Source organism: Onychostruthus taczanowskii, unplaced genomic scaffold (assembly GCF_017590055.1).
Source record: "Onychostruthus taczanowskii isolate IOZ18803 unplaced genomic scaffold, ASM1759005v1 scaffold12, whole genome shotgun sequence".
Lineage (NCBI taxonomy): Eukaryota > Metazoa > Chordata > Aves > Passeriformes > Passeridae > Onychostruthus > Onychostruthus taczanowskii.
Genome location: NW_024498351.1, coordinates 10178914 through 10198206, shown reverse-complemented (window position 1 = coordinate 10198206; position 19293 = coordinate 10178914). Strand labels below are relative to the sequence as shown.

General features: G+C 35.9%; 1 protein-coding gene across 18 annotated transcripts in view; it reads left to right on the top strand.

The window, feature by feature from the left end:
- The window catches only part of NEK1 (NIMA related kinase 1), a 44300-nt gene that overhangs the window by 11533 nt on the left and 13474 nt on the right, over positions 1-19293 (top strand). For 8 of the 18 annotated variants that reach the window (XM_041395683.1, XM_041395679.1, XM_041395682.1 and 5 more), the window contains 14 exons: positions 1378-1438; positions 3103-3260; positions 5210-5269; positions 5496-5555; positions 5697-5744; positions 5837-5908; positions 8891-9072; positions 9155-9286; positions 12505-12607; positions 15573-15656; positions 16190-16273; positions 16765-16857; positions 17905-18000; positions 18488-18661. In XM_041395683.1, the coding sequence (XP_041251617.1) occupies positions 1378-1438; positions 3103-3260; positions 5210-5269; positions 5496-5555; positions 5697-5744; positions 5837-5908; positions 8891-9072; positions 9155-9286; positions 12505-12607; positions 15573-15656; positions 16190-16273; positions 16765-16857; positions 17905-18000; positions 18488-18661 (1407 nt within the window). The remainder of the gene's footprint in view (positions 1-1377; positions 1439-3102; positions 3261-5209; positions 5270-5495; positions 5556-5696; positions 5745-5836; positions 5909-8890; positions 9073-9154; positions 9287-12504; positions 12608-15572; positions 15657-16189; positions 16274-16764; positions 16858-17904; positions 18001-18487; positions 18662-19293) is intronic. The other 10 variants (XM_041395685.1, XM_041395687.1, XM_041395686.1 and 7 more) reach the window with 10 other exon arrangements.

The following is a 19293-nucleotide window of genomic DNA, read 5'->3' as shown; positions in this document are numbered from 1 at the left end:
GAAATGTATCAGTCTGGTACATTTATATTTAGCAGGAGGTGATCATTCTGTGATACAGCTGTAATGCTTATTTTCTTGCAGTATCATCCATGGCTAGTGCTGTTGTCCTCTGTTTTCCTTAGTCTAAACTTAAAAATTATTTCATAGTTGACATCTTCAGGATGTTGCAACTGTTGCTGAAATCCCATTTTTAAATATCAGGAAATCAATCTTCCACTTTTATGTAAATTTTTTCTTTAGCTTCATAGTTAGTAAGTTGCATTAAAGAGCAGATCTAAATTAGCATCAATTTTTAAAAAGGAGAGGGAGCTCTTTGAAAGATACTAATGAGTCAGATTTCTTTTCTGTCAGTAAAGGTGTTATCGTGGAAACATCATAATTCAGTTGCTACAACTTACCACTCAAATAAAAGCTTCAAGATAATTGAAATACCATTAGTAAGAAAGTGTAGGAAACTGTGTGACTTCTGGCTTACAATCTCTGATGCCAGACTCTACAGATTAAAATTTTGCTTGGCCATTATATGCAGAGTCCTAAGGTCTGCACTTTGGTTCTTGTTTTCGGGGTTTTTTTCAGATTTAACTCCTCAGCATCCATTGTAACTGACTGGTACAAATCAAAGGAATCTGAATAGTTCAAGATTCTGTAAAGACTATTCCTGAACTGATGCTTTTCATTTATCCTTGCTGCTCTTCCTTGAATACTTTTCACTTCTACTATATAGTTTTTGAGATGTTTGATTCAGAACTACCTACAGTATTTGAGATGATTGCCTATTCATATTTGAATTTTCTTTGTCTAGTCTCAAAATTTTCATCTCAGTAAGATTGCTTTCCATATTTTAATATGCTAATTGTATATGACTTACAGCACACCACATATGTTTTTCCAGATATCCACATATGTGGTCATCTTCCTATCTTGAAAAGGATAGCAACGCTTTAAAACTGCAAGCATTTTTAAAGAACTATTTTTTGACACTAGCTGTATGAGAAATTAAGGTGAACTTTGGCAGCTACTCAGAAATCTAAAGTGAATTATGCATAAAAATTGTGTTGATGCTCACATTTTTTTTCCTAGATTCTTAGCTAGTTCATAAATGAGATAACATGTGCCACCCAGAAGTCAGACTAAATTGCTTTTTAAAATTACTTGAGTAATTATGCCAAAAATATTTGAAAATACTCCAGCTTCATATTGGTAGTACTAAATTCTAGTAATACTAGATTCAGTGCATAAAGTTGAGTATTTATTTTCATATAATTTACAGTAAATGCTCTTAGTTAGATGCTTACTGCTAATGGCACGCTTATCTGAAAATGGGTTATTCCTAGCTTTGGTCACAGGTATTATTGACTAACTCTTCCCCTTGTTTAGCTTATTGCAGAAGAATTCAGTCACAAAATTTTCCACAAGTTTGGACTACATGCTTCACCAGGTAAGTTGGTGTCTGCACTGCTTTTTCTTTCAGCTCTGTCAAGATCATGTATGTAGCTTTGTTCTTCTACTAGGGTTTTTTTCAGTGTGTTCTCATACCTGACTGTAGGATTTTCAGGAAAAAAAGAGAGGAGAGGCAATTTCCTCCCCTTCCCTGGGGAGCTGGACATATGTTAGGTACAAATGATGCAAATACAAGCTATGGACCTGTAATACATTAGTGTGCTTTTCCTCTTGCAGTATGCTACAATTCCAAAATTTAAGGAGACAGTGTAGACTGCAAATAATGGAACCAATTCATATGCTATGATTGTATGACTTATTTTTATCCCTTAGTAATGAAAAATGGCTAATGAGAAGTGCTATTTCTTCCAAAAAAAAGTGTGATGCTTCATTAGCAATTCAAGATAAAGTCCTGGCTTCAGTCTAATTCAGTGAAATTTCTGCTAGTGATAACAAAGATTAATTCTGTCAAGATGGTGTTACTTCATTTTACTGCATTAGTTTGCCTTTTTTCCCCTAGATTTTCTTCCCAGTTATTTATTTCCCTGTAATTATTTGATGCTCTGGCAAGGGCTTTGGTATTTTTTCATGATGTTGCTGACCTATTCTGTGGTAAGAGAGCCCTGCTGACCCAGAATCGAACCCACAATATTGGTATTGGTGTATATTCAGGAACTCTGTGGGGAAAGCAATATCCCTGAAGGCCATTGAAGCTCTTCTAGAACTCATCTTCTGGTGACATTAGCATTACAGGTTTCAGTCCAGTGTTATTAGTGGAGAAGGGCCTGTCTCTCCATTCCATTAGCAAACCTTTTCCCTGTGTACATGAGCACTGTGCAAGCAAGGCAGCTGAATGAAGTGTCAGTTATCCAGCCTGGATTAAGATGTAAAAGCATGGGAATTGTTTTATTCTGTTTCTTATCAAACATCAAACTTAGACAAGCTAATACATCAGCTTATGTGAATGAAATGTTAGTGGTTTGTTACGGGTTCGGGAGGATGCCCATGCACACAAAACCTGAAACCCAGCTGTGACTGCAAAGCAAAATTGCCTTTATTACTAGCAGTAGCAAATAATACATACAGACCACTGGTTCCTGCAAAGCCACTGGGCAGGCAAAGGACATGGAGAGCATGGTGCTCATGCAGGGGGCAGGCAGGCAGTGCACCTTCAGGGCATGCCTGGGATCCACAGTCTGTATCCAGTTCTTGTCAGCCCTGCACCCCAGACCCACACCTCAAGGCTTCTCCTCAGGAGTGGAATTTTTCCAGCTATGACATCCAGCGCGTGAGATGAGGCCACAGCAGCTCATGATCCCACCTGCATGCTAACACCTCCCAGTTCCATTGTGTGTTGTTCCTTTCTCACAGGTTAACTTCCCACCAATGGACCAATGCATTGTTTCTCTTTCAAGGGTCAAGTTCCCACCAGTTATACAGTAAAGTTTTCTTCATTGTCTTGTGGATGTGCACAAGAGCAGACCAAATATAGCAGGGCCTTAGATGCAACTTCAGTCCCTGACACACAGTTCACCCGTTTTTGTCTAGTTTTGCTGTTCTAAGATTTTAAAAAGTCTTAGAAAGGGAAATACCATACACTGGCCAGCCTGGATAACTCAAAACCAAGTTATTTTTTTATTGTGGGGTTTTTCTTCTTCTCAGCTCAAAGACCAGTTCAAGAACCAACACTGACTTCAGTTGCACCAGCTCAGAAAATTACCAAACCTGCTGCAAAATATGGAGTGCCTTTAACTATCAGGAAGTCTTGTGGTGCACCTAAAAAGCCTAATGAGAAGAAGCCATTGACTAAAATTAGACAGGTAAGAAGCTATGTTAGGTAAATTGTGCTGTTTTGCTCATACCTTTTTTAAATACTATGCCTTCCTTTTCAAAATGTCTTGGTATGTGGACATGCCTCATGCACCTGCAGAGAAATTAGAACTAGTAGTTTAAATGCTTGGCTTGCTTCGTTATTGATTGTTTGTTTAGTTGGTTTTAGTATAATTTTTGTAAATTCCTACTTTAGGCTTGGTTTTAATTCCAAGGCTGAATTACATTTGTGTGTTTTCATTTGCTTTGGTGGTGTTAACTACTCTTAGGGGTATTGGAAGCTTGTCAGGTATACTAAGATCATTGACACTGGATAGGAACCTTTGCATCTTTTTTCTCAGTTCCAAAATAATTTCAAATTTTCAAAACAGGCAAACTTTTTCTAGCCATTTTACAAAGTGTTGTTAGGCAGAGAAACTGTAATTGAAAGAGAAATTTCCCAGATTTAATTCCATGAGCTAATGAGAAAGTTTTCTGTATACTGTCATGGGTACTTCTGGTCTTTCTTCCTGTTGTCTTCTCTGTATTTCTTATTACTTAAAACTTCTATTCTGTCTCTCTTTATTCCATTAATTACTGCATGGTCAGGAGTTGTTTTTGCTAGAGCTAGTTTTGAGCTATATGCACATGCCAGACAACTAGCAACCAAGAGGTTGCTAGTTGTCTGGCAAATTCAGATTTTCTTCTGAATATGTAATGTTGGTGTTTTGTGGGGTTTGTTTTGGTTTTTTTTTTTCCTTCTCCCATGGCACTTCAGGAAATGTAATACTAAGACCTCTATCCATCTGTCAGAGTTTAGGTGGATAGAAAATTATCCTTGAGGTGCAAATTATCTGTGAAGTTCAACAGTTATCAGAGGTTTAGAGAAAAGTTCATTGATGATTCAAGCCTTGTTGTCTCTTTAAACACTGTTTGAAAAAGCTAGAAGGGAGAGTGCAGACTTCTTGTGTGTCCTTATGAAATCACGAGGTTTGTGTGTTTTAAGGCTTGATTGGAAACCGATCTATGAGTCTTTGTCATGGGTTTCACCAGCCAACACTTACCCAACTTGCTATGAGACTTAATGTGCCAGGGGAGAGACTGAGGAAATATCCTCTTCTCACATGGAAGGAGTCAGTAATGCTGATATTTTAATGCTGATTTATTTTGTGAATTGTACCTAGTGATAGGATGTGGGATAAAAACAATGGCTACAACTTAATATAAATTTTCTTCTCTGAGTCTGAGCTTGCAGCTCTTAGCTGGCTTTTCAGAGAAGCATGTAACAATTGTCTCCTTTATTTAGTAAATATTGCATTAATATTATAGTATTACAAGTCTCTAAAGGTTTCCAGCTTCTGCAATACTTGATTTTAAATTACCCATTTGACAGGATTGCATGTTGTGAAAAGAAAATACTTATGAAGCTCTGTGTGTTCTAGTATGGTCAGAAAAAAAATCTTTAAAAGTAATGATGGTTTTTTTGGGAAGATTAAACAGCACATTTTGTTAACCATAGCTGCTTCTTTAGCAGGTATTCAGTGGTGACTGTGTTATCACAGGTAAAAAGAACCTTAGTTAGAGTTGGAACCAAGTGAAGTACCAAGCAAAAGAGCTCCAGGATAACCTTCCAAATAAGAGAATTTTAATATCTAGGCCCCCTCAAAGAGTTTCTGTAAAGAAAAGGTTGTAATGAAGAGTGATACTACCAAAGAAGAAAAATTAAGACAAAACAGATTTAAAAATCACTGCCTTCAGCTTTTGAAGAGCTTTTAGTATAGGATGAGCAAGTACCCCTATATCCTAGCAGTCCTTTTCACTTCAAACCTCCTGAATAATCAAGTATTTTAAACCCATTTAGTGCACACTCAGTTGTGACTTTAAGAATATGTTTTCTGATAGAACTTTTCTCTCATTCTGGCATCATGCTCTCTAATTTGAAGTTTCACCTTTCATGCAGGCATTTCCATCCCCATTGACGAAAATTACTCCAGTAGAAAAAAGGAGGAAAACGTTTGAGGTATCAAGAAATCATCTGTTTTCAAACTGAGCAAAAGCCAAGTCCACAGCAAGAATGACAACATACAACCTTCAAACCTTTCCTCCTCATCTTTTTTCCCAAATATTATATAGCAATGATTCCTTTTTTTTAATCTACATGGACATACACAGCAATTGGATCAGTAACCCGACTTGACAGAGTAACGGCTCAGTAATAAATACCAAATTATATGCTTATTTTTCAGGAACCTTCAAAAAAGAAAAGGTTAGAATTGCCTGAAAAAGAAAAACGCCAGAGAGAGCAGGTAGTCAAGAGTCTTCAGATTTTTCTTTATTCCCCCATAGAAATTTTAAGGACATACCTTGTGGGTGTGGTGTGTTGTGTAAGAATATGCAGTAGTTTGATTTCCCAGTTCCTTAACATGTTTAATCCTTACACATTTCAGATCAGTTTACCGAAGGCAGATGAAATGAGAAGACTGGAAAAAGAAAGGGTAAAATATGTTTAAAATGTGTTAAGAGTGAAGTTCAATTTTTACTTAGTGGTTCCTTGAATTTTGTTTTCCTGTATTGTTTTCTCCTTCAGATGGAACGAATAAACAGAGCCAGGGAACAAGGATGGAGGAATGTGCTTGGTTCAGGTGGAAGTGGTGTTAAGGTTGGCAGCAGATGCAGAAATGTGGTGCAGTGTGCTCCCCCCACCTTTGATTGTATGAAATGGTCTTCTCTTTTCAGAAGGATGGAGGTCAACTCTTGAGGCTGTCCTTTATTTATCTGTGGATAATTTGAGATAGACTGTAACAGCTCCTCCCTAGCCTTTTTGAATGCAATTTTCATTTTTAATGTTTCTAAATTTCTGAATCTCTTCTCTCTCTGCTAGTAATGGTTTTCATGCACCACTTTCTTATTTCCATACCTGCTTTTGCTACTTTCCGTGTGCTGAGTGTATGCATGGGCAGCTTCTTTCACACTCAAGTTTGTTATTGAATTTTTTTGTTCCCAGGTTTTCATATTATAGTAATGGACCTCTTTCCTAGTATTAAACACTTGTTTCTAAACATTCCTTGTTATTTAGCAATGTAAGTGTTTCTATATAGCAATAAGATGTTCAGGAGGGGGGTAAAATTTTTTGAGTAAATCTTAATTTTTTTTTTTAATGCAGTGTGCTGTTTAGCCACTCACTTTGTACGTAATTTAATCTGATTCCCATGACTGTTTCCTTTTCCCTATGTGTGCGTGTCATAGTTTCATAGAAACATAACTGTCCTGGAAAGCAGTCTCATCAAGTTAGTTGATGATAAGTGTCTGGGTACTTTCATCAGACAGAGCCAGTGCAGGAATTTAAGTAGTGCTATGGTAAGTGTATCTGACAATAGAAAGTGGATTGAAACACAGAGATTTGTTGTGGTGGTAGTGAGTCTTATGAAAATACTGGGCATAAACATGTTCAGTAAGGTTTTTGTGAGCAAGATTTGATTGAGCAATAAAGTCAAAATGGATAGAGGTTTTATTACTGTTCTTTGTACAAAAATGAGGAATACACAAACACCAACCAGGTTTCAGTAGCTGCTTATTAAATATTTCCTTTCAAAATAGGTATCATCTTCAGATGTGTGCCACACATCATATAAGTAAAGCTTAAATATAAATGCAAACGTAAACATACCAGACTTTAAAAACTACAAAGTGTTGATTTAATGAAAAAAAGGAAAAAATTTAAAATTAAAATTAATTTGCTTCTTATGTTGTCTTCCTCTCCTTCAAGATCAAACTGGCAGGCGCCAATACAAGCCCCCATACAACATGGTATGCATGCATCCTCACATTTGATGAGAGCTGAGTGTGTTCTTGAACACAGTGTTTCTGATGAACTCAGAGAGTTTTACTGTGAACATACAAGCTGTTCTGTTGTAGCTCCAGCTGCATTATTATCTGTATTCTCAGTTATGTAGGGAAACTGAGGCAAATGAGTGTGTCTGTTTTCACCAGTTGTGACTGGTGTAAAACATCATGGTAGGTGGAAAAATCATTGAGATGTCTTCTTCAAATTGGATAGTTGAGTGCATATCATACTGCAGGCTCCTAGGTTATCATAATTTTAGGTTTCCATATACTATTATAATATTCTTGCCTTAATCATCTTTGTCCTTTCCCCAGCATGATAGCGGTATATCCAGTGCTGACAGTGCTGTTGAGTAGCATTGTTCAAGCTTTCCAATAACACAAGCCATACAGCCTCTTAAAAAGGCACAGCAATCATGCACTGCATGATTCTGTTTTCAGTTTGGTTGCTGGCACCTGTTTCTGAGGAAAAGTAGAGAAAGACATGGCAAGTGTTTGGCTTTGGTTTGTTGTTCTAGCAGGTGCTGTAACTGTTCTCTAGACTGTTAATGAGCACCTGCTTCTTATCATTTGCCTGGAGAATGATCATCATTCTCTAGTATTTCCTTAGATGTTGTAAACTGAGCTCTAATATTGATATGTGAAACCTTGAATAGTGTCTAAAGTTAAGACTTTTCCTTCTATTTGTAGAAATCATAGTCTTGTATAGTTATTTTTATTCAGACCAACAGTCTACCTGCATATTTGTTTGAATGCCTAGATAAATCCTTGATTTAGTACTCTAGTCTGGGTTATGGGGAGCCGTTGATGGCACTGAACAACCAAAACTCAGAATATGAGATAAATTCCATTGTCTAATATAGTGTCTTCAAGAACTTCTAAACAGGCAGTCTTAAACCTGTCACATCTGTACTCACCTGTCTGAATTTATATTAAATACTTCAGACCACTCTGGAAAGTAGATTGACACTGTTGTTGAGACAAATTCCATAGATTGTCTACCGTGGGTTATTTGACTACTTAGCCCAGGCATAAAGGAAACATTTTTATGCATGTGCTGACAACCTTAACCTCGTTTTGCCAGTTTCACGTTTTTTGTATCCATCCTTGGCTATTACTGTACACAGCTGCTTGAAACATTATCTTTTTCATTATTTTCACTTGAAAATTCTGCAGGAATTCTAATGCTTTCAGAATGACAGGTACAGTTTGCACAAAGCAGTGTCTTGTGGTAGGTGTTCCCCTGATCTGAGCTTGAGTAGAGAAGCATCTCAAGTATAGTGATGGAAATTAAGTGACAGGCTGGGTGGAAGTGGGGTTTGCAGATAAATCTGCACATAGTGCTGTTCAGCAAACTTAAAACTCTGCTCAACTGTTTCCAGCTTCATGAAAAAAAAAGTGTGTTTGGCTATGAGTCATTTGTTACTATTTCAGTTGGAATTGTATCACTTTTTTTGCTGAAACTTTGATTTTGGCCCTGTAATATTATCTATCTCTGTTTACACTTCAACAGAGTAATTTTCAGTGACTTCCAAAATGTGCGAGAGGTGGCTCATGTATAACTGGACTATTTTTAAAGAAAGCTAAAATGGTGTTTTATTCTGGACTGCTAATAAAAAAAATTAATTTATGTATGCTGTAGTTTGTTAAAATAGGAGCCTGCCAGGAATAAAACTAGGACCAATTTAGAATTGTTGCAGAATATGTTAGTATTATTACTCTGCTGAAGAGGTGAAAATTGGAAGAGCCTATTAAAAGCAGTATTTGTGATTTCCACCCTACCCCTTTTGGTTTCCAGGCACCATATTATGTCGGTGGAGGTGGTGTTGGTCCTTTTCCTGTGTCTTCCAGAGGACGCTATGAGCACTATCATGCTATTTTTGACCAGATGCAACAGCAAAAGGAAAATGTCTTCAGAATAGCTGAAGAGAGGGAAGCCAAATTGAGGGCAAAACTACAAGACCGAGGAGTTGTTGAAAGGTATGGCTACCTTCCATTAGAAGCTACACGTGTTCTGCTTTAGATGAAAGTAATGAAAGTTACTGTACATATTTATCTACAGAGGAATTCCACCTGGAACACGTCCAGGAGTTCCTAAGGGACCTGCAGGTCATCACCATTTACCCGATGTTGGTGCAGTTAGGAAAAAAGTGAAAAGATTGAAGGAGGTGTCTAAACAAGCCAATGCAAACAGGTTGGACTATGATAATCTGTGAATCTGTCCCTCCATGTTAGATTCTTGTTCTGTGTCTGATTTCATTTAGTAGTTGAGCATGTCTCAAAATCACTTCTATTCATTGGTATTGTGCTGTCTGTTTGTGTGTTAGACCCTCACAGACCACAATTCTTTTAGAGCCAGTGGAGATCTTGGCTTTTCCAATAATGGAAAAAATAGTTTATTAAGCAAATGTACCTAAAGTAGATTTCAGACAAAATTGTTGGCTTAATGTGGTTGCACATAACAACATAAGCCTCCTCCTTTGCTATGTTCATCATTCCACTTTTTGTGTTACCTGACAAGATGCTCCTTTCTCCCATCGTCTTATTCTTCCTGCCTTCTCTGCACCTAAGTGTTTGTAGTACTGCAAAGCATCTAGAATGATCCCAGAATTGCTGGCTCCTGTTTATTGATTGGTGGAAAACTTCTAGGAGCTTTCTTCATTGAGATGTGAATGCCAGGTGTTGTAATGGTGTGCAACCTCTAATTCTGTATTCAAATAGTGAATTAGAAGATCTAAGTCTAATTACTGTAAATAGGGTATTTTTTATATATAAAAGGATTGTAAGCAAGTACTGATTTTCTTTTTAATATTTTCACTCTTTCAAATAGCTTCTTCAAGACTTATTTGCTCTCCTTTAGGTCTTGTAATATTGCCCAAAGAACTGCGTTTTTAGTTGTGACTAATAAATGGGAAAATACCATTTTCCTGGAAGTTTAGTGCTGTGGACATTACTAACTGACTTTCCTAGAGGCACAAATTTTCTCCTTCATTATTTAAGCTTCTGCAGAGCCAATAATCTGCTCCATGGAGGAAGAAAAGAAACAATTTATTCTTGTAAACTAAATTAATTCAATTTTATGTTCCAATATAATATGTATTTGCAATTATAGATTTTTTGCTTTTTTAAAAGTTGCAGCAGTAGCATCATGCTTAACATTGATATTACAGTTCTGAAAGCTCTGACGTATATTTTTATTCCTTATAGTAGGTTGGACTGTTGTGAGATAATTAAAATTCTTCCTGGTACAACCCAGTACTGGAAGGTATCTTTTGCCAGTTGTAGTTAAATATATTTCCTCCTCTATTTATTCTCAGTGCAAAGTGCAAAATCCGCGACTCTTGCCTAGATTAGGAAGCAGTTTAACTCATACATTTGAAAATATTAGATTATATTTGTCTATACCTGGATAAACTGTTTTAAATTATTTAAAATGGAGAGAAACTATAGAAGAGTGCTGCAAATTATAAATAACAGAGAGATTGGGAAGAGAAACCAATTCAGCATTTCTCAAATACATGAATTAATGAAAAGACTGTCTAGAAGTGTCAAAGTAGGTAGGGATTTTTTCTGTTTATAAACTGGATTACTGTTAGCCTTAAACAAGGTGCTGTTTCTTAGCATCTTAAATGTGTTAAGAATTTGTATGTTACCTGGAAGCAATTTTATTGTCATAGCCAGCCTAGCTGTATTTCCCTCCTGGCATTAATTCTTCCAGGTGAAGGCAAGTGTTCATGATGTTTCACTCAAAGAAAGAATTTAAGTAACAAGAACTTTGTTAAAGATAGTCAGTTTAGGGCATATATTGAAGAAGCTGAGAAATGTTCAAGTTGAAGTCTTTCATTGTACTACCACTGTTATAAAGCTAAATATATTCAGTGTCAATAACCTTGAAAAATTGTGTCAGGCAGAAGTGCAGCCCAGAAGAAACCTAGTTGAAATGTTTTAGGAAAATGAGCCACTCGCCTTTAGAGCAAGAAAAAACATTTTTATAAAATTTTGAGATAAGATGTTCCTGTGAATTTGGTTTGAGACAAATAGGACTGTATTGGTTTGGGTGTTTTTGGAAAGACCTCTCCTCCAACACTGTAAGGTTCATGATCTGTGACAGACTTCAGCTGCATGACAGGGCTTTTGCACAGATTTCATGATCGAGCAATTGAGTTCATATGTAGTTAAAAGGTAGGTAAAAATCTTTTAGAGAATCAGGTATGTGTACACAAAGATTGGCAAGTGTTTGTTTCTTTACCAGTAACACCTGTGTAGATTATCTTGCCTTTTCAGAGCAGACAAGAATGTGGAAAAAAATTAATTTCCTTTTTAATTGGAGGGTGAAGGGTCAAAATAATAAATGTGAATATTTTAATTAGTGTACTAATTAATAATGATTTACTAGAGCTTCCTGTATTGCAAAATAATTCTTTCTTTAACTGCCTCAGTCTAATGGATTATTGGTATCAGCATATTCCCGTTTCTTCCTGACTCTTGCCAAGCCCCCAGTGGTCCTCAGTTAAAGGAGGCTCAGGGAACTCTGGAAAGGCCTCATCATTCTACCATTTGTAGAATATCTTAAACCATTTCTAAGTGTTTTGGTTTTATTTTAGTACTAAAATTCTCTGTGTCTACTTCCAACGAATTTGTCAGAATCTGGTTTCTCTATGATGTTATAAATGTACTCGTAGAGTTGCAGGATGCTCAGTTATGGTAATTAAATGTAGCCTTCTTGTTTTCCCAAGCAGATCCCTGACCTGGGGTGAAACTTGTCAAAAAACAATCATCTTGTTATGGCTAATTCTAGGCTAGGAAAATTCCTTCATGGACCCTTTGAAAACAAACAAAAAAAAATTCCCCCAAGATTCCCTAAAGGAAATTGCCAGAACACTCTGAGAACAGTAGCACTGTAGTAGTTCCCTAAGTGGTAGAAGCTCTTACTGCAAATATAGGACAGTCTTGAAAGGCTGTCACAGTACTGACCTTACTGATTGGCTCATGTCATGAGTTCTTGCTCGTCTCTGAAGGGAAAACTTGAAGGAATCTTCTTTTTCACAAATTCTAACAGTAATGAAACAAGCTGAGACACTTCCAGAAACTATCATACCGAGATTGTGTTTTGACATTCATTTTTCTTTCAATTACAAGGATCTGGAAGGACAACGATACAGTGGTTTGGATTTATTTTTTTAATAGTTCTTCTCACTTTCAGTAAGCCTATTTTCCTTCATTTTGTGCAAGTATGACTTGTATTTTGGCTGATGAAAGGCATTTTTTGAAGATGTCTTGCTCATATAAAGTTACTTTTTTCCACAGTGTGTTCTAGTTAGAATAAGTGCGGGGGGTGAGGACAGTGGAGGTGGTGGTGTTTACAGTGTCATATTTCAGAGACTTTCATCTTGCTGTGTTGAAATTACTCAGGCAAAAAGGATGGATAGCTGGAGATAGAGCAAAGCAAGTTGAAGAATTCTGGCAACGAAAGAGAGAAGCCATGGAAAACAAAGCTCGAGCTCAGGGACACATGGTATGAAATCTGGTCTTCCTGTGTGTATTACTGTTTCAGCATGCTTTGTGAGTCTTTGAAGTAGCATCATAAGTGAAATACTGACTAAATATTTTCCTTAAGTGTTGAAGAAAACAGAGAAGGGGAGATGAGTTTTCTGCATTTTGTTGCTAATTTTAATAAAACGTAACATAATCGTGCAGCAGATTTCTCATTACTTCAAGCTTATTAACAAAGGAAATTATCTTTGTTTGCATGTGTCTAACTTGCTATTGTCAATTTTAGAAGATTCATTTACATTTTTTTTTCTATTTATACTTTGGAGTCGTGGTTTAAATTAAACTTTGTGTTATACAGTAGCTTGAACTGAAAATAGAGTTTGATTAAACTGATACAGCTAATGATCAGACATAGTGGTGGATGCTAAGAAAACACATTCTGCATATTGAAAAGGTATTATAAAGTCATCCATATCTGTCAATGTTGATTCTTATAAAACCTTTACTCTTTAGAAATAAAGTAGAAGATAGTGTCGTAAAATATTCTTTATGCTTATGGTTCTAAATTCAGTATTCCTTTAGAAAGTTTGTTTAAAACTTATATTGGAAATGACTATGTGTTTTGATAACATGGAGGGTTTTACTTTTTGAGTGCTTCTCCACACTATTCATATGCAATTCAGTGACAATATCTTTGTCAGCTGCTGAAATTGAATTGACTGTGCTGGAATAGCAGTGAGATGAGACCAACTGCAGATTTATAGCAGCATCTTCTGAGTTATACCTGATAATCAGATTATGGTTTAAAGCCAGGTCTTAATGTCAGCGATTATTTCACTTACAGGAAGCAATTTTTGTGTGCTTTGATTAACTGCTTTCATGGTGAAGTATCCTTAGATTAGTATCTATGTTGTAAAATATGAGTTTTCCTCTCTAAAACTATGGTTCTGTTTTTTAAAACCATCAAGACCAGCAAATAATTTTGAAAAATAAATAGCAATTCTTGTCACTACCTTTTCTTGGAGAAGTTGTGGTTAGTACCATGTATTCTTGGAAAGTTGTTAGCAGTACCAGTATTGCTTCCATTTTGTTCTTGACTTTGTTGTCATTGATATGAATTTATGAGATCAGTTAATTTCAGATACCCAACTATTCATGTTAATTTTTTTCACTTTTCTCTAATGTGTTCAATAAGCCTAAATGTTTTAATCTTAGATGGTTCCCATAAAAAAAACGGGTAGGTTACTGAACAATTAAAAAAGTAACTTCCAGATGTTTAAGAGTTATAACTTGAAGCCAGAGTACCAGGTCCATTTCTGGATTTGTCATTGAAAGTGGAAGTTATCAACAGCTTCCTTCTATTTGTGCAGGAAAATAATTTGACTAACTGGCAGTTGTTCTCATATAGGGATGGGACTGTTGTTTGGACAATGTTGATCTGAAAGGAGAAATCATCAGCTAATAGTCAGCCTTTTGTCTGACGACTGGCACTAATTTACCCAGCATCTATAAAATATAATTGCTGTCAATTTTAATTTTCTGCTGACAATCTAAATTTGACTCAGTGGTTGAGTCAATGGTACTTTCAGACATCTGTTTTTTAAGACAGCTGCTGACCTAATTTGCTACTTCACTGTAGCTGTGTGGCATTGCAAAATATGAGTCCTATCTTTTGAAAATTTAATGTAGGCAGATGAGTAAAATTAACAATCTATAAAGAAAATCAGTTCTCAAAAATCTTGCTTCCAGTTTTTTTTCTTAAGAGCAGTGATATAAATCACCATCAGTGATGGAAATACCTAAAATAACTTCAATGCTAGAACCAAGAACAAGAAATTCCTTCAATAGTGCCAGTAAGCTTTTGTAAAGCTCAGGAACATGAATTTAAAAGTTAAAAATAAAACCAAATATTTTCTGAAAAGGTGAATATGGAAAATATTCTTTTACATTTTGTATGGCTTAATGCTCAAGCTGAAACCAGCATTCATGGGGCCCTTATGAATGTATAGGAACTATTCTTCCACAAAATTCCTTTAATTTGTTCTCTGATCCCCTGGTTACTAAACCAGTGAAGTGCAGCAGTGTGCTATTTCCTTGAGCTGCTAATTTTTCTCCATCTGAGAGATTATTTAACCAGAATATCTGGATTCAGTCAATAACCTCCCTAGAGTGAGGTTTTTTACTGATGGTTCTCTATACACAAGCTTGAGAAAGCCAAAGCCCCAGGCATTTTATAAGGCAGAAGGTCTATCACATGTGTGTGTGCTTGCTGTCTTTATTGTATGTTGCACTAACAAATCGAGGAATTTTTAATCTGTTCAGAAAAAAAATGTGGTATGTCATTAGTAAAATAATTCAAGTGTTCTTGATTTTAATCCAAGCAGAAAACATGAAGTTAAATGATTCTTGTAGTCTTCTACACAGAACATTCTTAAAGGTTGAAATCCTTTTGGTGACAAGTCACAGAGTCCATCACATTAACCAAGTCTATACACTGCATGTGTATTAGACATTTAGCACAGCTTGTTAGGTGTAATGAGTATATGTAAGTGCTTTTAGGTTTTTGAGTCATCATTGTTTAAAAAGCTTAATCTAAGAACGTAAAAAGATTCCACTTTCTATTTTAGGCTTAACTCAGCAATGGCAGAAGTCCCAACCCTGTGCCACTATTTTTATATAATCCAGATGTAGGAAGCTCATACCATCACAATTTAGGTTTTCTAACCTAAATTTTCTGTAGCATGAGAAAATCTGAATTGAAAGGAGAAGGCAGCTATATTCTTAGAGCTCTTATGTCTCTCTTTGGCTGCTCAGAATTTTTAGTTACTGCTGTCATGTGTTTCATGTAAGTGAAAAAGACTTTTTGGTTAACTTCAGAACATCTGCAGATCTTTGATTGGTTTCTTATAAGTGAACAGTTATTGCATAAAGCAGATAATTTTACTGCCCCAGCCACCTTAAATTTGATACCATTAAATGGCAAACAGGGTACACTGCAAAACCTGGCAGATACCTATGGAGGCAGGTCCATTTCTGCAAGAGGAAGGAAATCCAGAAACAAGGAGGAAGAGGTATGCTTGCTGCATGTTTGCCACTTTGCTCATCACAAAAATAGCACTATTTTGACCTTGACTGTGCCCAGTTTCCCTGCATGGTTCCATCTGTGTAACAAAATTAAAGGACTTGCTTAATTCCTAGGAAATAATTTACTGTTCACGTACTAAAGTTTGGGTGTGTTTAATTGTTTTTGTTTTTAAAATAATCAAAATAGTAGTTGCTTACATCAATCTGTCTGAGAGGTTCTTGAATTTGATACACGTAGGTATAGCTATATCCTAGTTCTGTTGTGATAAATGCAACCTTTCCTGGCTTTCAGTAATGTAAAATGTAGTTATAATTAGCACCAATAAACATACATTGCAATTTTCTTTATTTTAATTATGTGAGAATTTTTCTGGAGATTAGTGTATGCTAGTGAAGTGGTAACAATAATGTTGGGGAGTGATTCACTCATTTTATTTCCTTGCGGTATCTGATATTTTAAGTTAACCATACTGGAGAGAGTTTCCATAGAGCTGAAACTTGTTTCATTTCTTTGCATTAGGAATATTTGGCAAGATTGAGACAGATCCGGCTACAAAACTTTAATGAACGTCAACAGATTAGAGCAAAACTTCGTGGAGATAAGGTTGGTTTAAAAATAAATACTTCTGAAGTTGAGTGTGTGGTGTGTTCTTTTACCCCTGGTGGAAGACTTTTGTTTTAGGCAGTTTTATATAGACATGTATTTTAGACAGCATATATATATATTGAAAAAACCTGGAATTCTAGAGCATCAAACCTTTCTTGTATACCTCACCTGCAAGAACATGGAGCAGTGATGAGGGGTGGCAGGTGAGAGCCCAGCATTGCAGGCTACTTTCCTTGCAACAAGAGGCACATTCCTTTTTTCCTGACTTATTAAAGCTTCACATCTTTTAAAACCAATCCTCCCTGAAAAACCAAACAAATAAACAAAACCCCCACTGGTCTCAGAGATGAAGCTCTGTTCAAGTAGACATTGCATTTAAGCAAGGAGTTAGTGAAACTGATCCATGTTAGTTATATAGTCGTTTCAAATATTCTGGCTAGGCACTCATGTCACTCAGCTTTTTTAAACATGATGATAATTCCATGAAGACTTTTACTTTGCAGAATGAATCTGCCAGTTCTGATGGACAGGACTCTAGTGAGGAAGCAGAACTGAAACGGAAGAAGATAGAAACGCAGAAGGTAAGTGTAGAGTGGGAGGAGATGGAAGTTACTGTTGTCAAATATGTTTTATATCTCATTAATTTTCTTATATTTCATTTTGCTATCAATAGTTTGTTCATGTATCCACTACAAGCGGAATGGGAGGAGTTTAACTGTATAGAGCAAACAACTCTGTTCAGCTGCTTTATCTTGGTAATTTTAAAACATGATGAAACATAATGTAGTCTATCCTTGCAAGTCAAGGATTTTCCCTATCCCAGTCTTTGAGATTTATCTCTAGGGTAGCTTTAGTCCTAATTGCAATTTGTATAACTAAAACAGCAGTTTGAAACTGAAAGGGTAAGGAAAATGTACCTTAGAAACCACCTTTATTTTAGTTAAAGAATAAAGGAAGGCAAAACTCCTTAAATGGGCTGACATGGGTTATGTGTGCATTGGAATGTGAGTTATAGAACCTTGTGATGAATTACATTTTAAACAGATGCATTTCATAGAAATACAGTGTTTAATTAGAACTTTATTGCAAGTGGTGTTTTTATATCAATAACTAGTTCATGATACTATACACAGCAAGTATTACTCTTATCTATTCTATGATGTTCCCGCCACCATCGGCAAAGTACAGTGTAAAAACAAGCTAACTTTTTGCCTACCCTGAAAACTAGAGGTGAAACAGCAAGTGAAGCTTTTTGTGTATGAGTAAGTTAGTAAAAATTAAACTGACTATTTAATATTTTTTGATTAATGCATTTGCCTTCGTAGATAATTTTAAGTAGAGTTTCTAATTTTACATTAGTCTATTTAAGATTACTATGTACACTAAAAATACAACCATGCAAATCAAGAACTGAAATTAAATTTTGAGGAGTTGCCATTATTTCAACATAGATGATCAGTTATTATACAGGTGTGGTGATTTTGTCACTGGAGTCCTCCTTTCACAGTTTATACAATAGTGAGAGAAAGGATGATGAGTAATCCAAGAATATTCCTTCTTAAAATGTTCCATGAAATAGGCTGCTGATGATTTTAAGTTGATCTTTTTTTTTTGCTTGTTTACTGTAGGCCCAAGCAAATGCTCGTGCAGCAGTTCTGAAGGAACAGTTGGAGCGAAAGAGAAAGGAAGCGTATGAAAGAGAGAAAAGAGCCTGGGAAGAGCATGTAAGAAAATAAATCTGTTACATGCAGTCGAAGTATGTAGAGCCATATCTTTGTATAAATAAAATCCTATACTGTGATTTTTCAAACAAGTAGTTCTGAAATTGGAGAGAGTATCTTGTGTCAGAATTCCCTAATTAGAAGCCTAATCTTAGGTATGCTTGCAGAAAGACTTCTGAACATCATGCCTAAGAATCATTAGGATCACCCCAACTATCTTATTAATCATCTGTTAATGACCAAAACTTATTTTATTTTCTTTTATTTGTGTGTGCTATGGAACAAATCCAACTAATAATATTATGACTAGAAAAAGCAGGATGTGAAGCTGACAAACTGACATGCAGTGGGCAGTTGTCCTTTGTGTGGTTGTGTGGCATTATTGTCTTTCTGTAAGGATTACATGAGCCTAATTGATAATACTGTATTTAATATGTGAAGTCTTGACGTAAATTTTTAATGTAATTTTTTTTTTATTGCATCTATACAGCTGATTGCAAAAGGGGTAAAGAATCCTAATGTGCCTTTTCATGTGGAAGCTACAGAGCATAATCCTATGAATGGACTACAAGAGTCTGGGGCAGCTCTTCCTAAGCCACAGCTTCCAGTGAAGCCTGGTGTACCTGTCATCTCCATGACTTCTGCTTTGAAGGAAGTGGGTGTGGTAGGTACTTTTGTGGCGAGGGTAAAATGAAGGGAAAGGCAGTAAATACTGACTGGAAAGAGAATGTTTAGAGAAAGTAGGTATAGGTTAGCTAGAAAAAAATTGTTAAGGCTGTTTGTTGTTTCTCATTAGGGAAAAGAAATAAAAAAAAAAAAAATAAAAAGAAACCTAAGCTTGGAAGGTGTTGAAACTCATCTGTATGCTGAAACTGAAATTCGTGTTTTGAGCAAAATAGCTTATGATGAACCCTAAGTGGCAGTTTCCATTTTGATCAGGGCAGTTATATTCAGTCAAAGAAGACATCAACTTCCAGCATTTTCATCAGCCCCTTGAAGAGAGGAGTTAATGAGTTGGTTACTTGGTGGAAGTGAGCAGATAAATTTTGAATGATAGGACTATGTTATATTAATGACTGATTGTTTTTAGTGAGCTTGAATGTGCTGAATATTACAGAGAAGACAAAGCTTAAGATTCTTAAATCTGTTAGTGCTGTCTCGTTATCTAAAAGAGCATCCTAATTTATATTCTGCATGTTCTCGGTCCTGATATTGTAAATACTTACATGTTTACCTCAACTGCTTTATGTTACAATTGTGAAACTGAGCAGACAAGTGTAACCTTGTACAATTTAA